The 20,346-nt window shown below is 44.9% G+C and overlaps 1 protein-coding gene across 1 annotated transcript in view; it reads left to right on the top strand.

The window, feature by feature from the left end:
* Positions 1-20,346, top strand: part of LOC311150511 (protein crumbs homolog 1-like) — a gene marked incomplete at both ends in the record, with an annotated part of 45,004 nt that overhangs the window by 7,492 nt on the left and 17,166 nt on the right. Inside the window, one exon of the mRNA XM_084187999.1 lies at positions 2,018-2,571. Coding sequence (XP_084044125.1) covers positions 2,018-2,571 — 554 coding nt within the window. The remainder of the gene's footprint in view (positions 1-2,017; positions 2,572-20,346) is intronic.

Genomic DNA, 20,346 nt, shown 5'->3' with positions numbered 1-20,346 from the left:
GAGGGAAGGAGGTTCTCACCCAAGATTTGACGGTACATGGCCCCGTCCATTGTCCCTTTGATGCGGTGAAGTTGTCCTGTCCCCTTAGCAGAAAAACACCCCCAAAGCATAATGTTTCCACCTCCATGTTTGACGGCGGGGATGGTGTTCTTGGGGTCATAGGCAGCATTCCTCCTCCTCCAAACACGGCGAGTTGAGTTGATGCCAAAGAGCTCGATTTTGGTCTCATCTGACCACAACACTTTCACCCAGTTCTCCTCTGAATCATTCAGATGTTCATTGGCAAACTTCAGACGGGCCTGTATATGTGCTTTCTTGAGCAGGGGGACCTTGCGGGCGCTGCAGGATTTCAGTCCTCCACGGCATAGTGTGTTACCTTGGTTGTTTTCTTGGTGACTATGGTCCCAGCTGCCTTGAGATCATTGACAAGATCCTCCCGTGTAGTTCTGGGCTGATTCCTCACCGTACTCATGATCATTGCAACTCCACGAGGTGAGATCTTGCATGGAGCCCCAGGCCGAGGGAGATTGACAATTATTTTGTGATTCTTCCATTTGCGAATAATCTCACCAACTGTTGTCCCCTTCTCACCAAGCTGCTTGGCGATGGTCTTGTAGCCCATTCCAGCCTTGTGTAGGTCTACAATCTTGTCCCTGACATCATTGGAGAGCTCTTTGGTCTTGGCCATGGTGGAGAGTTTGGAATCTGATTGATTGATTGCTTCTGTGGACAGGTGTCTTTTATACAGATAACAAACTGAGATTAGGAGCACTCCCTTTAAGAGTGTGCTCCTAATCTCAGCTCGTTACCTGTATAAAAGACACCTGGGAGCCAGAAATCTTTCTGATTGAGAGGGGGTCAAATACTTATTTCCCTCATTAAAATGCAAATCAATTTATAACATTTTTGACATGTGTTTTTCTGGATTGTTTTGTTGTTGTTCTGTCTCTCACTGTTCAAATAAACCTACCATTACAATTATAGACTGATCATTTCTTTGTCAGTGGGCAAACGTACAAAATCAGCAGGGAATCAAATACTTTTTTCCCTCACTGTATACTGTACATACACAGTAATGCAGAGATATACACACAGGCAGAGAGAAGCAGATAAACAACATCTGACTCTAGGATTAAGGAAACGTTTAGGGATTAAGGAGCCAACTGGGACCGCCTTCACTTTCCGTAAAACAGGGTTTCCCAAGGACTCTCGCAACAATCCTCTAACGCAGGGGTGTCAAACTCATTCCATGGAGGGCCTAGGGTCTTTAGGTTTTATTTTATTCTTTCAATTAAGACATAGACAATCAGGTGAGGGGAGTTCCTTACTAATTACTGACCTTATTTCATCAATCAAGTACAAGGGAGGAGCGAAAACCCGCAGACACTCGGCCCTCCGTGGAAGGAGTTTGTCACGTGCTCTAACGTGATGGGTGGAAATAACTGGTCTGAGTTCTGAGTACTGGTCCGCTTCACCTAGAATCAGGGATGGGCAACTTCTCGGGGCCGGATTGCCCCAGCTAACACAACTGACTCCAATAATCAACTAATCATGGTCTTAAGTTTAGAATGCAATTAGTTTAATCAGGTGTGTTGGCTAGGGAAAAAGTGATACCAATCTGGACTGGAGTTGCCATCCCGGTTACTTGAAGGAGTAATAAGGAGTGACATAAACATCTCAGGCTGATACCAAGTCAAAGTTGGGGGCAATTTCATTTCAATTCATGATTTGAAAACTTTGAGTCCAGAATTGAATTTCAATTAACTTCCTGACTTGAATGAGTTGAAATGGAATTGGCACCAACCCTGTTACCCAGGCTAGAAAACAAACAAAAGTCAAGTTTTTTGGGGGGGGCACTAGCACACGGTGGCTCACCCGGAGATAGAGTGTTGTGTCTTTGTGTTTTGACACTATCTCTCTCTGTTAGTTCTTCATCTATCCATTTAGTAATTGGGAGGATATAGTATTTAACTTTCAAAAAAAAATTTACTCTCTCGCTCTTTCTGTACCCACACAGAGTACAACACGGCCAGGTTCGGCAACGAGGATGCGGCGAGTTATGCCGTCTTCTCCCTGGATGACCCCCTGGGTTCTGGCACCATCGCCATATCCATGTTCGTGCGCACGCGGCGCTCGAGCGGCCTCCTCCTGGTCCTGGCCAACAGCACTAGCCAGTACCTCCGCCTGTGGCTGGACGATGGCCGGGTAAAATTTCAGGTGAACAACTTAAAGAGCCTGTCGGGTCGGGTCGTGGTCAGCGACGGCCACTTTCACTTGGTGACGGTGCGGCTGGAGGGCGACTCGGTGACCCTGTTCCAGTCGGCCCATAGCCAGGGAACCATCCCCGTCCTGCCCGTGGTGGCTCAGCCGGGGGACCTGGTCTACGTCGGGGGCCTGGCCGACCAGAGAGCCTCGGCCTCCTTTGGAGGTTACCTGAAAGGCTGTGTCCAGGACGTGAGGATTAACAGTAAACGGCTGCAGTTCTTCCCCATAGCAACCCCAGTGGCCTCGTACGGCCTGGTGGAGCTGGTCAATGTCACACAGGGATGTACCAGTGACAACGCCTGTAGTGTGAGTAGCTGGATATACAGTATACTATACACATACAGGTATTTTTCCACAACACAGTTGCGCCATGACAATACCAGTTTTTAAACCCAGAGTTCCAAGTGGCCAATATTTCCGGGAATGCCCGCGAAGCAGACCAAACAGAACAGCCTGGGTTTTGGAATTTGGGAAGTCAAAGGGAGCGTGAAAAATAATAGCCGAACAGCTAAATGTCCTTCTTTTTTGGGGGTGTTTTTATCAATGTCAATCAAACAAGAGATATCAGTCACATGATTTGCACAGCAACAAAACATGAGCAAGAAGGGGGGATTGACAAGCAGTTCAAGATACAACAATTGAGAGATAATATTACGAGGGGTACCTAACAAATATCTTAGATGGCGGAGACGGCATTTAACCGGCCCACTAGTGTTGTTGTAGCCGTGCCATGCAGCTTAGCTGTGGATTTCTCTAGAATAAGAACGTCCAAAAAGTACATTTTCCAGGAAGATTTAAAATAAGTATTTGGATCAAATAAAAAAATGTATTGCCTTTTTAGCAGCAGTTAGGGCACACATTAACAATTTCAATTTCATCGAATCCAATAGAATGTCAAATATTTCCTAGTAGAAACAGACCAGGCGACATAGGTACATTTACCTCTATCAAGGTGTGAAGAAGGTATTTAATGTACTGTATGTCCAGAGGTCAGAGGTCTGGAAGCGGCGATATGGTGTATAATAACATTTGTGAATACATTTTAAATAAATTAACTGGTGAGATAAGTTTTTTGTTGATGAGAAAACATTGTTCCATATCACCTTCCAGTTCAACTGTTCTCCGAAACCTAGGAGTTCTCTGTTCCAGATGTAAGTGACCGCTCTCTTTTTATTTTGTATTGATTTCACCTTTATTTAACCAGGTAAGCCAGTTGAGAACAAGTTCTCATTTACAACTGCGACCTGGCCAAGATAAAGCAAAGCAGTGCGATAAAAACAACAACAACACAGAGAGTTACATGTCAGTAGAGTTAAGTTTGGAGTAGAGAGTGGAGACCAGGCCAACAGATTTGGGAGTATTCAAAAGTCACAACCAGGATAAGAGAATCCCAGGGTACTCCGTAGGCTTTAAGAGCCGAGCCTAAGGTAAAAAAAAAAAAGGAAGTCCCTAGAAGATTATATGATTCTTTGAGGTCTTGAAAAGTTTGAAGACCTGAATTGTTAAAGATGTCACTGAGTGTGAAGATATTTCTACTAGACCATTGAGGAAAAACAAAGGGTTTTGAGCCTGATAAGATTAAGTTCTTGTTTCATAATGGGGAATGGCTGTGAAAAGGGAACAGCGCCGGAAGAAGATGGCTGCCGTTTTACAGCCCTCTAACCAATTGTACTATTATGTGTGTTTTTCCGCGTTATTTGTAATTTATTTTGTACATAATGTTTCTGCCATCGTCTCTTATAACCAAAGAGAGCTTCTGGATATCAGGACAGCGATTACTCACCTCGCATTGGACGAAGACTTTTTCTTCAACGAGGCGTTCGCGAAGGATATTCTACAGACACCCAACAAGGCCCAGATCCCCGTCATTCGCGTGAGGAAGAGACGGAGATATCGTGGACGCAGATCCGGGTGCCTTGTAAGGATCCGACGGCGAACGAGTAAACTGCCTCTCCCATCAATCCTATTAGCCAACGTTCAATCTTTTGAGAATAAAATTGACGATTTAAGATTACGGTTATCCTACCAACGGGACATTAAAAACTGTAATATCTTATGTTTCACGGAGTCGTGGCTGAACGACAACAATGACAACATTCAGCTAGCAGGCTATACGCTACATCGGCAGGACAGAACGTCTGACTCTGGTAAGACAAGGGGTGGCGGTCTGTGTATATTTGTAAACAACAGCTGGTGCACAAAATCAAATACTAAGGAAGTCTCGAGGTTTTGCTCGCCTGAGGTAGAGTATCTTATGATAAGCTGTAGACCACACTATTTACCAAGAGAGTTTTCATCTATATTTTTCATAGCTATCTATTTACCACCACAAACCAATGCTGGCATTAAGATTGCACTGAATGAGTTGTACAAGGCCATTAATCAACAGGAAAACGCTCATCCAGATGCAGCGCTCCTAGTAGCCGGGGACTTTAATGCAGGGAAACTTAAATCCGTTCTACCTCATTTCTACCAGCATGTTAAATGTGCAACCAGAGGGGAAAAAACTCTAGACCACCTTTACTCCACACACAGAGACGCATACAAAGCTCTCCCTCGCCCTCCATTTGGCAAATCTGACCATAACTCTATCCTCCTGATTCCTGCTTATAAGCAAAAACTGAAGCAGGAAGCACCAGTGATTTGGCTAATAAAAAAGTGGTCAGATGACGCAGATGCTAAGCTACAGGACTGTTTTGCTAGCACAGACTGGAACATGTTCCGGGATTCTTCAGACAGCATTGAGGAGTACACCACATCAGTCACTGGCTTCATCAATAAGTGCATCGATGATGTTGTCCCCACAGTGACCGTACGTACATACCCCAACCAGAAGCCATGGATTACAGGAAACATCCGCACTGAGCTAAAGGGTAGAGCTGCCGCTTTCAAGGAACGGGACTCTAACCCGGACGCTTATAAGAAATCCCGCTATGACCTCCGACGAACCATCAAACAGGCAAAGAGTCAATACAGGTCTAAGATTGAATCATACTACACTGGCTCTGACACTCGTCGGATGTGGCAGGGCTTGAAAACTATTACAGACTACAAAGGGAAGCACAGCCGCGAGCTGCCCAGTGACACAAGCCTACCAGACGAGCTAAACCACTTCTATGCTCGCTTCGAGGCAAGCAACACTGAAGCATGCATGAGAGCACCAGCTGTTCCGGACGACTATGTGATCACGCTCTCCGTAGCCGATGTGAGTAAGACTTTTAAGCAGGTCAACATTCACAAGGCCGCAGGGCCAGACGGATTACCAGGACGTGTACTCCGAGCATGTGCTGACCAACTGGCAAGTGTCTTCACTGACATTTTCAACATGTCCCTGACTGAGTCTGTAATACCAACATGTTTCAAGCAGACCACCATAGTCCCCGTGCCCAAGAACTCTAAGGTAACCTGCCTAAATGACTACCGACCCGTAGCACTGACGTCTGTAGCCATGAAGTGCTTTGAAAGACTGGTCATGGCTCACATCAACAGCATAATCCCAGAAACCCTAGACCCACTCCAATTTGCATACCGCCCCAACCGATCCACAGATGATGCAATCTCTATCGCACTCCACACTGCCCTTTCCCACCTGGACAAGAGGAACACCTACGTGAGAATGCTATTCATTGACTACAGCTCAGCATTCAACACCATAGTGCCCTCTAAGCTCATCACTAAGCTAAGGATCCTGGGACTAAACACCTCCCTCTGCAACTGGATCCTGGACTTCCTGACGGGCCGCCCCCAGGTGGTAAGGGTAGGTAACAACACATCTGCCACACTGATCCTCAACACGGGGGCCCCTCAGGGGTGCGTGCTCAGTCCCCTCCTGTACTCTCTGTTCACCCATGACTGCATGGCCAGGCACGACTCCAACACCATCATTAAGTTTGCCGACGACACAACAGTGGTAGGCCTGATCACCGACAACGATGAGACAGCCTATAGGGAGGAGGTCAGAGATCTGGCCGTGTGGTGCCAGGACAACAACCTCTCCCTCAACGTGACCAAGACAAAGGAGATGATTGTGGACTACAGGAAAAAAAAGAGGACTGAGCACGCCCCCATTCTCATCGACGGGGCTGTAGTGGAACAGGTTGAGAGCTTCAAGTTCCTTGGTGTCCACATCACCAACGAACTATCATGGTCCAAACACACCAAGACAGTCGTGAAGAGGGCACGACAAAGCCTATTCCCCCTCAGGAGACTAAAAAGATTTGGCATGGGTCCTCAGATCCTCAAAAAATTCTACAGCTGCACCATCGAGAGCATCCTGACTGGTTGCATCACCGCCTGGTATGGCAACTGCTTGGCCTCTGACCGCAAGGCACTACAGAGGGTAGTGCGTACGGCCCAGTACATCACTGGGGCAAAGCTCCCTGCCATCCAGGACCTCTATACCAGGCGGTGTCAGAGGAAGGCCCTCAAAATTGTCAAAGACTCCAGCCACCCTAGTCATAGACTGTTCTCTCTGCTACCGCACGGCAAGCGGTACCGGAGTGCCAAGTCTAGGTCCAAAAGACTTCTCAACAGCTTCTACCCCCAAGCCATAAGACTCCTGAACAGCTAATCATGGCTACCCGGACTATTTGCACTGCCCCCCCACCCCATCCTTTTTACGCTGCTGCTACTCTGTTAAGTATTTATGCATAGTCACTTTAACTCTACCCACATGTACATATTACCTCAACTACCTCAACTAGCCGGTGCCCCCGCACATTGACTATGCAACGGTACCCCCCTGTATATATAGCCTCCCTACTGTCACTTTATTTTACTGTATATATAGCCTCCCTACTGTCACTTTATTTTACTTCTGCTCTTTTTTTTTCTCAACACTTTTTTGTTGTTGTTTTATTCTTACTTTTTTGTTTAAAATAAATGCACTGTTGGTTAAGGGCTGTAAGTAAGCATTTCACTGTAATGTCTGCACCTGTTGTATTCGGCGCATGTGACCAATAAAATTTGATTTGATTTGATTTGAGATCATAAAATGTCTATTGGCCTGTCTCCACACTTCAGCCTCATTAGCAATTATTGGAACCATTCAGAGACATGTAGATTTTTGTTTACAGTCAGAGAATAAGAAGTATTGTAGTCTAATAGACTTTATTAAAGCCTCTTCATTGGGACGCCATGCGGCTTGATTAGTGGGATCTAGACAGATTTTCAGAAATCTCAAACGGAAAGAAAAGTCATATTATGTAAGGTTAGGTAGAGCCAGTCCACCAAATGGTTTGGGGAGCTGCAGTGTATTCTAGGTAATTTGTCTTTCCAGATGAAATTCCTGCACAATGTATACATTTCTTAGAAATATTGAAGAGGGGTGAAATGGGACACATAGAAAATACAAAATTAAAGCAAGGAAGAATGTTCATCTTAATCACTGAAATTCTACCCTGAAGTGTAATATGTAAGGGAGACCAGTGGGCCAAGTCCTCTTTAATTTTCCCAATAGCAGCTGAGTAATTGTCTTTTACCATTAGTTGGAAAGTGGGCTAGATTTTGATCCCCAGATAAGTGAAACCCATTGGATTTGATTGGCGAGTGAGTGTTGTGGGGAGTGGAGACTTCTCAGCTGCAGAATTTAAGGGCATTAAAATGGACCAATTTATCTTATATCCTGAAAAGAAACCAAAAGGTTCAAATAATTTAAAGGGGCATCTGCAATTGCTACAGCCATTTTTGGACTTGTGAATTAACAATATGTACCCATTGATTCTTGAAGAATATAACTTAGAAATGCCTTATGAGCTTAGTTCAACTGTCATACCCCCATAAGTCTCCTGAGTGTTGCAGTGGTCTAAGGCACTGCATCGCAGTGATAGCTGTGCCACTAGAGATCCTGGTTCAAATCCAGGCTCTGTCGTGACCGGGAGACTCATGGGCGGCGCACAATTGGCCCAGGGTAGGGGAGGGAATGGCCGGCAGGGATGTAGCTCAGTTGATAGAGCATGGCGTTTGGACATATAAAGTTTCTATGTGAAAACTACTTCTAAGACACATACATTTTGTTGTTTCGAACTCACTTCACTCGAGCTAAAGAGGTAGGCTCACTCAGCTGGTGCTAGCACATGCACAGATGAAATCAACAGTGTGCAACTGCAGCCCGCAATGTGGGGCGTTCCTGCCTTCCGCCTGCTGTGTACCAGAGAAAACCGTGCCTGACAGGCGGGGGCGAAGGACACTGTCTACCGGTCGCCCATGCCTCCCGCTAGCACAGCAGGTGGGAGGCTGGGGCGACACAGTGTGTTAGCTAACTAGCTAGCTTGCTATACCGTGTGCTAGCTAGCATGCTAGTTAGCTAATTAGCACATGGTGTCGCACCCGCCTTCTGTGTACCGGACTAGCTGGCTAAGCTAGCACACAGTGTCCTTCACTCCCGCCTGCCGAACACCTGCCCTCACCGTCGTTAACAGAACTGCGGGAAAACAGTGCCTGATAGGCGAGGGCGAAGGATACTGTCTACCACTTGTGTACGGCTAGCTAGCTACTGTTGTCGCCCCCGCCCCATCTTCTGTGGGGTTTATCGGCGACTGGCATCCAACGTTATTGTGCATTAACGCCACCTACTGTACTGGAACAACCCCACCTCCCACCTGTCCTAGCTTAAAAATGTACCAATAGAAGTATAGAGAGGGGTTCCTGGAGATGCAGGACTGCCCACATGCAGGAACGCCCCGAATTGCAGGCCGATTAAGGTGTTTACATGTCCTAATAATTCAAAAAATTGCTCAGAAAACCATTGTTATATGCTTATTTTGATTTGGACTTTACGCCAATTAAGATAAACAGAGTAAGGTGTTTACATGACTATTGCATAATCTGCCTACTGCCATATTCAGTTTAATACTGAATTATTACTGAGCATGTAAACATACTCACTGTGATCCTGTAAGGGATCCAGATTTGTAGTTTTATCAGCGTGAAAAAAAAATGACGCCCCCACACCTCCCAATTTCATTTCCCAGTATGCCTTGCCTTTGAATGAATTGTAGAGATACCACCCATGACTGTATTTGATAGTGACAGTCATGCTTGTTGAATTTGTTCATTTTCAATCCTGTGGCCTTCAGCAAGTGAGTTCCCAGGCGAATGTTATCATTATAATGAAATTCTTTATGACAATACATTACATATTTCATAAGACCTTATTTTGAGGCCTAGCTTTACCCTAATACAGTGGCCTGAAACTCAAGGTTTACAGGCCACATCAAGCCTGCAAGTAGGGTTGCAAAATTCCAGTAACTTTCCCAAACTTTCGAAAAATCCAGGTTGAAGGATTTCCAGGAATCTTCCAACCGGGATTTCTGGAAAACCTGGGAAATGTTATAGAATTTTGCAACCCTACCTGCAAGTCACATTACGCTAGATTGCAAAACGATGTGTAATTCCTATTGGAATCCAGCCAGAGTTAGGATATCCAACAGTTGACATTTGTATTCTCCTGCAACCTGCATTCATAATGATTGCTAGGGTTAGGAACAGTGGGAGGAGACTACCGAAGCCATTTAAACTGGAACAACCATTTCAATAACGGGTACAAAAATTCTAACTAAATGATTGGATTAGTTTTTTAAAAAGTATGTTTTTTATCTTTGTGTAGCATAAGATTCATCAATCAATCACTTAATGTACATGCAACATTTTTTTTATATATCAATCTGCAGTAGTGCATGCTGGGAAAAAAGTTAATTTGTTATAACTTGAAAAAGAGCTGCTTTGCAGACTCTTGGCATTCTCTCAACCAGCTTCATGAGGTAGTCACCTGGAATGCATTTCAATTAACAGGTGTGCCTTCTTAAAAGTTAATTTGTGGAATTTCTTTCCTTCTTAATGCGTTTGAGCCAATCAGTTGTGTTGTGACAAGGCAGGGGGGGTATACAGAAGATAGCCCTATTTGGTAAAAGACCAAGTCCATATTATGGCAAGAACAGCTCAAATAAGCAAAGAGAAATGACAGTCCATCATTACTTTAAGACATGAAGGTCAATACGGAAAATGTCAAGAACTTCGAAGGTTTCTTCAAGTGCAGTCGCAAAAACCATCAAGTGCTATGATGAAACTGCCTCTCATGAGAACCGCCACAGGAATGGAAGACCCAGAGTTACCTCTGCTGCAGAGGATAAGTTCATTAGAGTTACCAGCCTCAGAAATTGCAGCCCAAATAAATGCTTCACAGAGTTCAAGTCACAGACACATCTCAACATCAACTGTTCAGAAGGGACTGTGTGAATCAGGCCTTCATGGTCGAATTGCTGCAAAGAAACCACTACTAAAGGACACCAATAAAAGAAGAGACCTGCTTGGGACAAGAAACACGAGCAATGGACATTAGACCGGTGGAAATTTGTCCTTTGGTCTGGAGTCCAAATTTGAGATTTTTGGTTCCAACCGTCGTGTCTTTGTGAGACGCAGTGTGGGTGAACAGATTATCTCTGCATGTGTAGTTCCCACCGTAAAGCATGGAGGAGGAGGTGTTATGGTGTGGGGGTGCTTTGCTGGTGACACTGTCTGTGATTTATTTAGAATTCAAGGCACACTTAACCAGCATGGCTACCACAGCATTCTGCAGCGGTACGCCATCCAATCTGGTTTGGGCTTAGTGGGACTATCATTTGTTTTTCAACAGGACAATGACCCAACACACCTCCAGGCTGTGTAAGGGCTATTTGACCAAGAAGGAGAGTGATGTACTGCATCAGATGACCTGGCCTCCACAATCCCCCGACCTCAACCCAATTGGGATGGTTAAGTGTTAGTTGGATTGCAGAGTGAAGGAAAAGCAGCGAACAAGTGCTCAGCATATGCGGGAACTCCTTCAAGACTGTTGGAAAAGCATTCCAGGTGAAGCTGGTTGAGAGAATGCCAAAAGTGTTCAAAGCTGTCATCAAGGCAAAGGGTGGCTATTTGAAGAATCTCAAATAGAAAATATGTTTTGATTTGTTTAACACTTTTTTGGTTACTACATGATTCCATATGTGTTATTTAATAGTTTTGATGTCTTCAATATTATTTTACAATGTAGACAATAGTACAAATAAAGAACAACCCTTGAATGAGTAGGTGTGTCCAAACTTTTGACTGGTACTGTACATGTAGGTAGAGTTAAAGTGACTATGCATAGATAATAAACAGAGAGTGGTAGCAGCGTAAAAGAGGGGGGACAATGCAAATAGTCTGGGTAGCCATTTGATTAGCTGTTCAGGATTCATATGGCTTGGGGGTAGAGGCTGTTAAGAAGCCTTTTGGACCTAGACTTGGCGCTCCGATACCGCTTGCCGTGTGGCAGCAGAGAGAACAGTCTATGACTAGGGTGGCTGGAGTCTTTGACAATTTTTAGGGCCTTCCTTTGACACTGCCTGGTATAGAGGTCCTGGATGGCAGGAAGCTGAGGACCCATGCCAAATCTTTTCAGTCTCCTCAGGGGGAATAGGCTTTTATGATAGAATTTGAAGCTCTCAACCTGCTCCACTACAGCCCCGTCGATGAGAATGGGGGCTTGCTCGGTCCTCTTCTTTTTCCTGTAGTCCACAATCATCTCCTTTGTCTTGATCACATTGAGGGAGAGGTTGTTATCCTGGCACCACACGGCCAGGTCTCTGACCTCCTCCCTATAGGCTGTCTCATCGTTGTCAGTGATCAGGCCTACCACTGTTGTGTTGTCGGAAAACTTAATGATGGTGTTGGAGTCATGCCTGGCCATGCAGTCCTGGGTGAACAGTGAGTACAGGAGGGGACTGAGCACGCACCCCTGAGGGGCCCTCGTGTTGAGGGTCAGCGTGGCAGTTGTGTTGTTACCTACCCTTACCACCTGGGAGCGACCCGTCAGAAAGTCCAGGATCCAGTTGCATAGGGTGGTGTTTAGTCCCAGGGTCCTTAGCTTAGTGATTATCTTTGAGGGCACTATAGTGTTGAACGCTGAGCTGTAGTCAATGAATAGCATTCTCATGTAGGTGTTCCTTTTGTCCAGGTGGGAAAGGGCAGTGTGGAGTGCAATAGAGATTGCATCATCTGTGGATCTGTTGGGGCGGTATGCAAATTGGAGTGGGTCTAGGGTTTCTGGGATAATGCTGTTGATGTGAGCCATGACCAGCCTTTCAAAGCACTTCATGGATACAGACGTGAGTGCTATTGGTCGGTAGTCATTTAGGCAGGTTACCTTAGTGTTCTTGGGCACAGGGACTATTGTGGTCTGCTTGAGTCAGGGACATGTTGAAAATGTCAGTGAAGACACTTGCCAGTTAGTCAGCGCATGCTTGGAGTACACGTCTTGGTAATCCGGCCTTGTGAATGTTGACCTGTTTAAACGTCTTCCTCACATCGGCTACGGAGAGTGTGATCACACAGTCGTCCGGAACAGCTGATACTCTCATGCATGCTTCAGTGATGCTTACCTCGAAGCGAGCATAGACATAATTTACCTTGTCTGGTAGGCTGGTGTCACTGGGCTGCTCGCGGCTGTGCTTCCCTTTGTAGTCTGTAATAGTTTGCCAGCCCTGCCACATCCGACAAGTGTCGGAGCGGTGTAGTACGATTCAATCTTAGTCATGTATTGACGCTTTGCCTGTTTGATGGTTCGTCGGAGGGAATAGCGGGATTTCATATAAGCGTCCGGGTTAGAGTCCCGCTCCTTGAAAACGTAAGCTCTACCCTTTAGCTCAGTGCGGATGTTGCCTGTAATCCATGGCTTCTGGTTGGGGTATGTACGTACGGTCACTGTGGGGACGACGTCATCGATGCACTTATTGATGAAGCCAGTGACTGATGTGCTGTACTCCTCAATGCCATCGGAAGAATCCCGGAACATATTCTAGTCTGTTCCAGCAAAACAGTCCTGTAGCTTAGCATCTGCGTCATCTGACCACTTCTTTATTTACCGAGTCACTGGTGCTTCCTGCTTTAGTTTTTGCTTGAAAGCAGTTACAGTGAGGGAAAAAAATATTTGATCCCCTGCTGATTTTGTGAAATAAGTATTTGACCCCCTCTCAATCAGAAAGATTGAATACAAGGCTGGAATGGGCTACAAGACCATCGCCAAGCGCTTGGTGAGAAGGTGACAACAGTTGGTGCGATTATTCGCATATGGAAGAAACACAAAATAACTGTCAATCTCCCTCGGCCTGGGGCTCCATGCAAGATCTCACCTCGTGGAGTTGCAATGATCATGAGAATGGTGAGGAATCAGCCCAGAACTACACGGGAGGATCTTGTCAATGATCTCAAGGGAGCTGGGACCATAGTCACCAAGAAAACAATTGGTAACACACTACGCCGTGAAGGACTGAAATCCTGCAGCGCCCGCAAGGTCCCCCTGCTCAAGAAAGCACATATGCAGGCCCGTCTGAAGTTTGTCAATGAACATCTGAATGATTCAGAGGAGAACTGGGTGAAAGTGTTGTGGTCAGATGAGACCAAAATCGAGCTCTTTGGCATCAACTCAACTCGCCGTGTTTGGAGGAGGAGGAATGCTGCCTATGACCCCAAGAACACCATCCCCACTGTCAAACATGGAGGTGGAAACATTATGCTTTGGGGGTGTTTTTCTGCTAAGGGGACAGGACAACTTCACCGCATCAAAGGGACGATGGACGGGGCCGTCAAATCTTGGGGCCTCCTTCCCTCAGCCAGGGCATTGAAAATGGGTCGTGGATTGGTATTCCAGCATCACAATGACCCAAAACACACAGCCAAGGCAACAAAGGAGTGGCTCAAGAAGAAGCACATTAAGGTCCTGGAGTGGCCTAGCCAGTCTCCAGACCTTAATCCCATAGAAAATCTGTGGAGGGAGCTGAAGGTTTGAGTTGCCAAACGTCAGCCTCGAAACCTTAATGACTTGGAGAAGATCTGCAAAGAGGAGTGGGACAAAATCCCTCCTGAGATGTGTGCAAACCTGGTGGCCAACTACGAGAAACGTCTGACCTCTGTGGTTTTGCCTCCAAGTACTAAGTCATGTTTTGCAGAGGGGTCAAATACTTATTTCCCTCACTAAAATGCAAATCAATTTATAACATTTTTGACATGCGTTTTTCTGGATTTTTTTGTTGTTATTCTGTCTCTCTCTGTTCAAATAAACCTACCATTAAAACTATAGACTGATCCTGTCTTTGTCAGTGGGCAAACGTACAAAATCAGCAGGGGATCAAAAACTTTTTTCCCTCACTGTATGGTCAGATTTGCCAAATGGAGGGCGAGGGAGAGCTTTGTACGCGTCTCTGTGTGTGGAGTAAAGGTGGTCAAGAGTTTTTTTTCCTCTGGTTGCACATTTAACATGCTGGTAAAAATGAGGTAAAACGGATTTAAGTTTTCCTGCATTAAAGTCCCCGGCCGCTAGGAGCGCCGCCTCTGGATGAGCATTTTCCTGTTTGCTTATGGCCTTATACAGCTCATTGAGTCCGGTCTTAGTGCCAGCATCGGTTTGTGGTGGTAAATAGATAGTTACAAAAAATATAGATGAAAACTCTCTTGGTAAATAGTGTGGTCTTAGATTGGTGCTATTTCGAGCAAAACCTTGAGACTTCCTTAATATTAGACTTCGTGCAACAGCTGTTGTTTGGACATATACACAGACCGCCACCCCTTGTCTTACCGGAGGCAGCTGTTCTATCTTGCCGATGCAGCGTATATCCTGCCAGCTGTATGTTATCCATGTCGTTGTTCAGCCAGGACTCGGTGAAACATAAGATATTACAGTTTTTAATGTCCCGTTGGTAGGATATCCGTGATCTTAGTTTGTCTATTTTGTTATCCATTGATTGTACGTTGGCTAATAGGACTGATGAGAGGAAGACTACGCACTCGCCGTCGGATCCTTACAAGGCACCCCGACCTACGTCTCAGAGATCTCTGTCTCTTTCTCATTCGAATGACAGGGATTTGGGCCTTGTCGGGTGTCTGAAGAAAATCCTTCGCGTCCGACTCGTTAAAGAAAAAATCTTTGTCCAGTACGAGGTGAGTAATCGCTGTCCTGATATCCAGAAGCTCTTTTCGGTCATAAGAGACGATGGCAGAAACATTATGTACAAAATAAGTTACAAATAATGCGAAAAAACACACACAATAGCACAATTGGTTAGGAGCCCTTAAAACGGCAGCCATCTCCTTCGGCGCCATTCTGAATATACATTGACATTTTGGAGTAGGTGCATGATAAGAAGAAAATAGTACAAGGGTTTGAGTCAGAGGTCTAACTGTTGTCTCCAAGTGGCCACACACCTCTCCAAACTGTGCACAGTTCCTAAGTAATTTCAATGCACTTTTATGACCTAAGGAAAGAGCTTCAACTATAAGGTGCTTTTATTTTGCTCTCCTAGCTTTGCCATTGAGGAACTGTAGCAGGCACACTTCAACATCTATTCCACGCTGGTTTAACATTATTTCATTGAAATGACTTGGAAACAACGTTGATTCAACCAGTGTGTGCCCAGTGTGCTGCGTCCCCACCATTACACAATTACTGTTGTTGTTTACGCAATCCAAACATTTTCCACTTTTAAATGTTCCAACATGGCTAGCTAAGTTATAAAATACAATCGTACAGTTTTTGGCTTACAAAAGGCACCTTAGACGAACAGATTGTAATTTTGCTGCGCATAGAATGGAGTCATGAGTGCATTCAAGTGCGTGTTCCGTGACACTTTTTCGTCACAATACGACAAATGGGCTCATTCTGTTCAGGACAACCCAGGGTATAACGCAGGTCATCCTTGCAACTGTGGATCAAACATAGCGATCATGTTGATACTGTAATGACATGAGTTTTCAAATATGGAAATGTGAAGTGCACATTTGGACTCCTGGGTGTGTGGTTTGCTTGTATGACATCAAAGTGGTATTCATTATAATCCTCAACCTCTCATCTTTCAGAACACATCGACTCCTCTCAATTTACAGAATTTCCCTCACTCAGACAACAACAAATGTGCAAAAGTAGGGAAGGGATAGGGGCATCTTCTTGTGGCGCACGGTGCTCAAGTTTATAACGGCTGTCAGTCAAAACCCATACAGCGCTGTGAAGCAGAGAACCAGAGCCCTGACTTCATGTATAGCATGTTACAGTACAGCCACTCCGTTTCAATTTAGGCACTTATCAATGCCAAAATCTGCCACTTTCAACCCGTATACAGGATGACAGGGGCTGTGAGTGGAAAGGGCTACACAATAAAAACAAATTTACCAACATTTCTGAAAATGGACATACATGTATAGCGTTTTGGAATGAAACTCTTCATTTGTTAAATGTTCTTAATCTATTAACTGTTTGCCACGTTTTACCATTTTAGTTTCTAGCAGCTCTTTTCTGGTGTGGTGCCATGTCTGCAGCATGGTTGCCTGGTGTTCTTGTTAGTGTGTGGCTTATTGTCACGTCCTATTATCCAGAATTAAGGGGTGTCTGGTGATACTACAGAGGGTAGTGCATATGGCCCAGTACATCACTGGGGCCAAACTTCCTGCCATCCAGGACCTCTATACCAGGCGGTGTCAGAGGAAGGCCCTCAAAATTGTCAAAGACTCCAGCCACCCTAGTCATAGACTGTTCTCTCTGCTACCGCACGGCAAGCGGTATCGGAGCGCCAAGTCTAGGTCCAAAAGGCTTCTCAACAGCTTCTACCCCCAAGCCATAAGACTCCCGAAAAGCTAATCATGGCTACCCGGACTATTTGCACCCCCACCCCATCGTTTTATGCTGCTGCTACTCTGTTAATTATTTATGCATAGTCACTTTAACTCTACCCACATGTACATATTACCTCAACTACCTCAACTAGCCGGTGCCCCCGCACATTGACTCTGCACTGGTACCCCCCTGTATATAGCCTCCCTACCAGTGGCGGCTCCTGAAAAAATTCTCAGGGGGGGCAATTTTTCTGATGATTTAGGTGACCTACACACATTTTAAAAAAGATATGTCCAGCAACAACATGAAGACAGGGGCAGCATATAAGTCAATACTGATATACACATTACTTGCTTCAAAAAGGCCTCATGGTTGAATTGGAAATATGTGCACCTGAGCAAGCAGGAGCTTTTGATAGAGGCTACTGAAAACATTGATGCAAGTTATTGGTAATAAGAAATTTTTATAGACTTCCATATTCTGCCCTCTTGTATAGATTTGTGAAAATGAACAGTGATAGACATTTTGCCTGAAAACAGAATTTGAAAATAATTTCTAGAAAAGGTAAACACAGCTATCTGTATGGCTTTGTAAATATGAACAACCATATTCTGGCCAATTGTATAGATTTGTAAAAAAAATTGTTTACTTTTTTTAAAATGAAAAATAACTATTTTAAACAACATCAACTGTGAACTGATTTGGGCGTGTGTGTGTTAAAGAGACAGACAGGGAGGGACAAAGAGAGAGAGAGGCTACATTACTTGTACTGAAACTGTTCTCTTCTCTCTTTCAATGCAGAAAAGCGGTCAATGACTTTCTCATTGAAATCAGGCATGCTGAGGACTAGTTTACTAGTTACTTTTTAGCTTGCTGCATGATCAAATTCAGCTGATGCGCATAGCAATGCACGTAATGGCCTTTCTTGAAATGCTCACGCACCTTTTGCCTTCTCTCGCCTCATCACACTGGCTCCATCGTAAGCTTGCGCTATGAGTTTGACTTTCACGTCGTCGGCAAAAAGACCGTTCAGTCTCTCCAAAAGCACACTGGCGATTGAGACTGAGGTTGATTCCGAGATGGGAAGGAACTCAAAAAAGCGCTCCTGCACTTTGTGGTTGTCTCTTTGATGTGAACTTCTTTCAAAGAGACAATCGAGTTGCAATGAACGCTATAGCCATCTTGATAGTAGTACGTGAATTGATTGATGCTGCTACCCGCTCTTTTCTTAGTTACGTTCATAGTTACGTTACGTATGACGAAAGCGCGTAAGTGCAAGCCCTCAGAAACCCATAGAGATTGTATTGAAAGCTCTGAAATTTGAAAAAAATAGATTTTACATGAGAGGCTATGAGAGACTTCTGGGCGATTTTCAACCTGACTGAAATCGCCCCAAAACGGGCGGGGCCATTTGAAGCACGACTTGATTGGACATTTATTGGCAGATCAGACCAGACGTCTAGATTACAACACTGATAACTACTGTTGCCGTGATATAATTGATTAGAAATAAAATCCCTTCCTTTTCCCGTTTGGCAGTGCGTCGCCCATATCGCCCTATTGAACACACCGCCCCTGCTCCCTACTGTTATTTTACAGTAGGGAGGCTATATACAGGGGGGTACCGGTGCAGAGTCAATGTGCGGGGGCACTGGCTAGTTGAGGTAGTTGAGGTAATATGTACATGTGGGTACACTTTTGTTGTTTTATTTTACTTTTTTATTAAGAAATAAATGCATTGTTGGTTAAGGGCTGTAAGTAAGCATTTCACAGCGATGTCTACACCTGTTGTATTCGGCGCATGTGGCGAATAAAATTTGATTTGATTAGATACCACCTCCGTCCAGCATGTAGGGGAAATGGATTTCCCCATCTCAAAATATTATGCTAGAATGTACTATTTAAAATGTATATAATTAAAACAAATCATGTTAATGATAATACATAACTAAAATCATATTTATGGTAAAATGTTAAAAGATTAGATCCTTGGATCAATTATATGTGTATCTTCACAGCCTACCTGCCTCAGATATTTGGAACTGGCCAAAAGGCTTTCGTTAACCCTTGATTTGAGTTGCTCCTGGTCTGCTATGTAGACCTCAGTTAAACTTTATGTTGAAGCTTTAGATCCGTTTACTTTTGTTTATTTACAGACCTTATACTGTACATATTCTATTTTATAGACTTTATGGTTTGAATTCTGTTACTTTGTAAATACACTATATATACAAATGTATGTGGACACCCCTTCAAATTAGTGGATTCGGCTATTTCAGCACACCAGTTGCTGACAGGTGTATAAAATCGAGCACACAGCCATGCAATCTCCATAGAGAAACATTGGCAGTAGAATGGCCTTACTGCAGAGCTCAGTGACTTTCAACATGGCACCATCCTAGGATGTCACCTTTCCAACAAGTCAGTTTGTAAAATTTCTGCCCTGCTAGAGCTGCCCCGGTCAACTGTAAGTGCTGTTATTATGAAGTGGAAACGTCTAGGAGCAACAATGGTTCAGCCGTGAAGTGGTAGGCAACACAAGCTCACAGAACGGGACTGCCAAAATCATCTGTCCTCGGCTGCAACGCTTACTGCCGAGTTCCAAATTGCCTCTGGAAGCAACGTCAGCACAAGAACTGTTCATCGGGAGCTTCATGAAATGGGTTTCTATGGCCGAGCAGCCGCACACAAGCCTAAGATCCCAATGCACATTGCCAAGCGTCTGCTGGAGTGGTGTAAAGCTCGCCTTCACTGGACTCTGGAGCAGTGGAAACGTGTTCTCTGGAGTGATGAATCACTCTTCACCATCTGGCAGTCCGACAGACGAATCTGGGTTTGGCGGATGCCAGGAGAACACTACCCGCCCGAATGCATAGTGCCAACTGTAAAGTTTGGTGGAGGAGGAATAACGCCCTGGGGCTGTTTTTCATGGTTCAGGCTAGGCCCCTTAGTTCCAGTGAAGGGAAATCTTAACACTACAGCGTACAATGACATTCTAGACGATTCTGTGCCTCCAACTTTTTTGCCAGTTTGGGGAAGGCAATTTCCTGTTTCTGCATGACAATGTCCCCGTGCACAAAGCGAGGTCCATACAGAAATGGTTTGTTGAGATCGGTGTGGAAGAACTTGACTGGCCTGCACAGAGCCCTGACCTCAACCCCATCGAACACCTTTGGGATGAATTGAAACGCTGACTGCGAGCCAGGCCTAATCGCCCAAAATCAGTGCCCGACCTCACTAATGCTCTTGTGGCTGAATGGAAGCAAGTCACTGCAGCACTGCTCCAACATCTAGTGGAAAGCCTTCCCAGAAGAGTGAAGGCTGTTATAGCAGCAAAGCGGGGACCAACTCCATATTAATGCCCATGATTTTGGAATGAGATGTTGTCCACGAGCAGGTGTCCACATACTTTTGGTCATGTAGTGTAATTTAAGGTTTAGGAAAATAAACCCCCTAATCTTTCC

The sequence above is a fragment of the Coregonus lavaretus genome (genome assembly GCF_964263955.1).
Source record: "Coregonus lavaretus genome assembly, chromosome: 23".
Lineage (NCBI taxonomy): Eukaryota > Metazoa > Chordata > Actinopteri > Salmoniformes > Salmonidae > Coregonus > Coregonus lavaretus.
Note: the sequence above shows the minus strand (reverse complement) of the source record. Positions and strands in the feature narration are given on the sequence as shown.